The sequence below is a fragment of the Symsagittifera roscoffensis genome, chromosome 1 (genome assembly GCF_963678635.1).
Source record: "Symsagittifera roscoffensis chromosome 1, txSymRosc1.1, whole genome shotgun sequence".
NCBI lineage: Eukaryota > Metazoa > Xenacoelomorpha > Acoela > Convolutidae > Symsagittifera > Symsagittifera roscoffensis.
This window is the reverse complement of record NC_087062.1, coordinates 85,551,570-85,555,908: the sequence shown is the minus strand read 5'-3', so window position 1 is coordinate 85,555,908 and position 4,339 is coordinate 85,551,570. Positions and strand designations below refer to the sequence as shown.

General features: G+C 36.7%; 1 protein-coding gene across 1 annotated transcript; it reads right to left on the bottom strand.

The window, feature by feature from the left end:
* Positions 1–1,031: 1,031 nt before the first annotated feature.
* LOC134857142 (endothelial zinc finger protein induced by tumor necrosis factor alpha-like) lies at positions 1,032–3,577 on the bottom strand. Its single transcript, XM_063873517.1, has 3 exons — positions 2,475–3,577; positions 1,886–2,165; positions 1,032–1,342 (listed from the first exon to the last, which is right to left on the bottom strand). The coding sequence occupies exons 1-3, from the start codon at positions 3,130–3,132 to the stop codon at positions 1,060–1,062; spliced, it is 1,221 nt and encodes a 406-aa protein (XP_063729587.1). The 5' UTR covers positions 3,133–3,577; the 3' UTR covers positions 1,032–1,059.
* Between the last annotated feature and the right edge of the window lie 762 nt (positions 3,578–4,339).

The window sequence follows — 4,339 nt, the reverse complement described above, 5'->3', positions numbered from 1 at the left end:
AAAACCAGTTTGAAAATTTCAGTTTTGCGCCCCATTTTAAGCTAATGTGGTCAGCCTGCAAGCTTGCAAACGCTTATCTATGCTTAACTTGAGTCTTTCACTTTCTGTATAGAAATTTTCGAAACAGTTTGAATTTTAACTGGCTGTTTTCCAATTGCTTTTTCTTACTGTGACTGTCGATTATGCTTTCAGATAATTTTATCACACCACGCAGAAAAATGACCAAAATTAGAAGAAAAAAAAAACAATTTTTTTTGTATCTTTTAACTCTATGTCGGAACATTCTCGTCGGAGACCAATCGCGAAAAGTAATATGTTTTTTCGATATGAACTTGTGTAATTGTTTTCATATTATAACGCATCTTATGCAACTCAGAGGTTTTTGATAAAATTTGGCCATGTTGGGACAAAATTTGAGGACACTTAAGGGAAATTTGCACCAACAATTTATTTTTGAGAACGTGAAACAAAAGAAAAAGTGAAAACCAATTGATTTGTAATTTTTTTAGTATTAATCATATTCATAATTAACATAAAAATCATAATAAAAGGTTATCAGGCTCACAAATTAGTAAAAGATATCGGTAATCACTTTATCCCAGAGTGAAGCATGAGAGAAGGTCTTTTGACCAAATGGTCTGTTCCCAAAACATCTCAGAGCTTTAGTTAGCACATATCTTTAGTAAAATCTCAGAGCTTTCACATCTCTCCGCGCATATTTAGAATGATGTAGAATTGAAAATGGCAGGGTATTATGTAACAATTTAAACGTCCAAATCCTGAGTTTTGCGAAAAATAAACAAGATTAGAAGAAAAAAGAAGTCGCTTTTTTGTAGCATTTATACATCACATCACGGTTATTGCTCATCATATAACGGATAATGACTCAGCTGCTAAAATATGGCTCAATTAAATGAAAACAGCTTTGAAAAATTTTTGCTTCAAATTACTAACAGAAAATTAAATAATATAAGTTTTATAAATTAAATTATACAAAAACTGATTTTTAATTTGATATTTAGGCTGTTTTCTTTTGCAGTGACGCTTATGATTTACACATTACGGAGCATTCTCTCGTGAAAAGACGCAATTTGGCGATGCAGCAAGGGTGCAGTTTAGCGGTGCAACAGCAATTGCACTGTGAGCACTTGTAGAAGTGTTCGCAGTGCACGTGTGCTTGTCGAGGAGGGATGCGCGTGAGAAGCTCTTGCCGCACTCCTTCTCCTTGCAGATGAACCTCTTTTTGTCCTCGTGGGTCTGCAGATGAGCTCTTAAGTTACTCCTGTCTGCAAATGCCCTGTCGCACTGGCTGCACACAAATGGCTTCTCACCTGTGTGAGTCCTGAAAAGTAGTTTGAGATAACCAACTAAAAATTATGTCATTTTTGTAGAAACTAGCATGGTTTTCGTAAATGTTACATAACTATTAAGCAACTGCTCGGCTGTTTGTGGCTGGTTCAGTTGGTTGGTACCTTTTATTCATTCGGTTGGTTTATATACTACTACTGAAAAAGTAACCCATATACATCTTTAATAGTTGTAAACTGAATCTTAAGCGACTCTTTATTTTTCTAGTTTATACCAAAAACTTTTTCAGCAAAGAGAGTTTTTGATTACTTATTTGTACAATACTCAAGTTGAGATTTAAGTCCAATTTTTAGGAAAATTTGAAGGTTTTCAGTCGTTCTTAAGCAGGTTCGGCTCAAAATTAAATTTCAGAATGGTCGATTCAATCGGTTGGCTTGTGATTGGTCCTGTTTGAAATAATGAGCGTTTTACACTTAAAAAACTAATAAAAACCCTCAAATTTTGGCCAAAAACCACTCATAACCGCTAATATTTTGTGAGTGAAGTTATTAAGCGCCAAAAAACTGAACCCCTGTACCTGATGTGGCCTTGGAGCAGCCAGGGTCTGGAAAATGCCTTCCCACACAAATGACACTTGCAAGGAAGAGTATGAGTCCTTATGTGCATCTTCAGAGCCCCTAATGAACTGTAGGTCTTTCCACACACTTTACAGCTGAACACTCTCTTCTCTCCCTGCTGCTGTAGTCCCCCCGACTGCGGCAACTGATATTGCACCCCCGCCGCACATTTCCCGGAAATCAAGTCGTCACCATCCATAATTCCTCTTGTTGCAACTCCCCTCTCCCACTGTCCGTGCTCTAAAAAGAAACAAACATAAAAAAAACTTGTTATGAAGGTACTTTTTTGAAATACGATTTTTTTAATACTTCGATTTGAATCAGGATATGGAGATTTTAAGATATTCAAGATATAAAAATAATTGAAACATAAATGAGACTAGAAAAATGCCGTGAGATTTCGAGTCAAATGATTTCATGCACAAAACTACAACAAAACGGTAAAATACCAAATTTGAAATTAAATAACGGGTTTTCCATGTTTTTTTTAAAATCCAAATTCATATATATATTATGCATCAATATAAATGCATCAATATTTGTGCTCACTAGTTTTGTCTTCATGGGCGTTTCCCTTCTCCCCCCGTTGATGAAGATTATGACTCATTTCTCTTGCCATCAGCCCCCCTGATCCACAAAGATCCTCTGCAATTTCATGAGTCCGCAAAATGTCCCCCCTTCTGTTTTCCTTAATTTCCCAATTGCAGCTATCGCGACTACGAAAATTGGGCAAAATTTGAGAATCTTTTCCTCTGTTGACTTTGTTGATGCTGTTTTTACTGCTGCTGTTATTGTTATTGTTATTGTTTAGAATAATGTTTTGATGCGCGTTAGAACGTTGAAAGCGGTCAATATTTGATGAAATTAGCTCGGCTGTTAGGCCGAACGGGAGACTTTGATGAAAATTCACTCGTTTTTTGTAACTCGGGTGATTCGGAGAAGTAGCAAAGAGTGTTGAATTGCTCACGGAAAGTGATTGCAGGCAAAGAAAATTATAATAGTCACAGAGTTGTTGGTTCAGGTGATTCTGTTCCATCAAAACCGAGTTGTTTCGAAAATTTTCCTCCAAATTGTTCAACAAGGTTTTTTCAGATGTGATTTTGGGCGAACAATCAGTTGCGCATAATCTTGCCTCTGGTTTGAAAGGCCAATTATTTGGGCTAACTTTTACAGAATTGTCTTCCCAAGGTCTGAATATTTTGGGCATCTCGTTTGACTTTGAGTTTACAAGTGCGTTTCAGAAAGAAATGTTTTCAGTAAGATTTGAGGACAATTTTTGGCAGACTGTGGATGTAACGGTATTTTGAAAACTGCAAGTGCAAGAAATGTTACAATAATGGAAAAAAATCTGAATCAGGGAAATAGTTGTGTTTTTATTTTATTTTCTTAATGATAATCAGTTAGCATCTTTAAAGGGTGATTTGCTATATAATAACTAAGCGATATTATATTCGCTTTCATGTGGTGATAAACAGATGAATTAATTGGATACTTTTTTGGCCAGTGGGAATTGAAGAAAACAGAGAGAAGAGGAAAGAAGAATGAAAGGAAGAAAGGGGGCGATTTGAATTGGGGTGAATTGAAAAGTGAAATTTCAGCCTCCTGTTTGAATCACATAACAAACTCGGCCGGTACAAAAACAGGGTGATCGAGAAAACCGCCGCCGCCGCCGAACAAAACACGGAAATGGGAGAAAAAACACGAAAGGGGAGATGAGACCGCCTTAATAGCACTGCGAGGCGGGGAACTAATTTAATTTAAAATTAATTCAACCCAAAGCAAAGTGAAAATCAATTTTAAAATAAACTCATTTGCTCCTCATCCCATTAGCAGCACTTTCTCATCCTGTCTATTAAACAGGTTTTCCCGGAAGCCATCAGGAAAAGTGAGAAGATAATTGACAAGTTAGTGCGGGCGCATTTATCCAATTTAGCCCGCCTAGGAAAGCATCAATTTTAACTTGTCAGTACTTGTTTGCAAAATTGTAATGGGAGAAATCTAATCGAACAGAAACGTTAACGCGCGGGTAATGAAAATCAATTAGTCGAACAAGAAGTGGGGGAGAGGGGGGGGGGGGGTGGTGTAAAGAAACTGGTAGAATATTTGTCAAAAAGTTGATATTGACGGTGAAGAGAAGATTGGAAAGGTGGGTTAATATGTGGGGATCTTCGGTGGGTTAATTTGAAGACCTTTATGTGGGTTAATTTACCCCCAAAAGCTACTTGCATAAAGAGTCTCAGTTAGAATTCCCTGAGTTGTTCTAGTTAATTAGCCCAATATTATAACCGGTATAATAACAGGTCAATGATGCCAATTCTGCTAACCTTGTGTGTTCATTAGTGAAACAATGCGACCATTGTTACTTTGAGGCTATTAAATCAATCGCCACCTTATTAATAAAATCATACAAACTA

Coding starts and splice junctions, on each gene's coding strand:
- LOC134857142 (XM_063873517.1), bottom strand. CDS start 3,132: ATGCCCAAAATATTCAGACCTTGGGAAGACAATTCTGTAAAAGTTAGC. Junction 2,166..2,474: donor CGCCCATGAAGACAAAACTA/GTGAGCACAAAT, acceptor GTTTCTTTTTAG/AGCACGGACAGTGGGAGAGG. Junction 1,343..1,885: donor CTGCTCCAAGGCCACATCAG/GTACAGGGGTTC, acceptor ACTACTTTTCAG/GACTCACACAGGTGAGAAGC.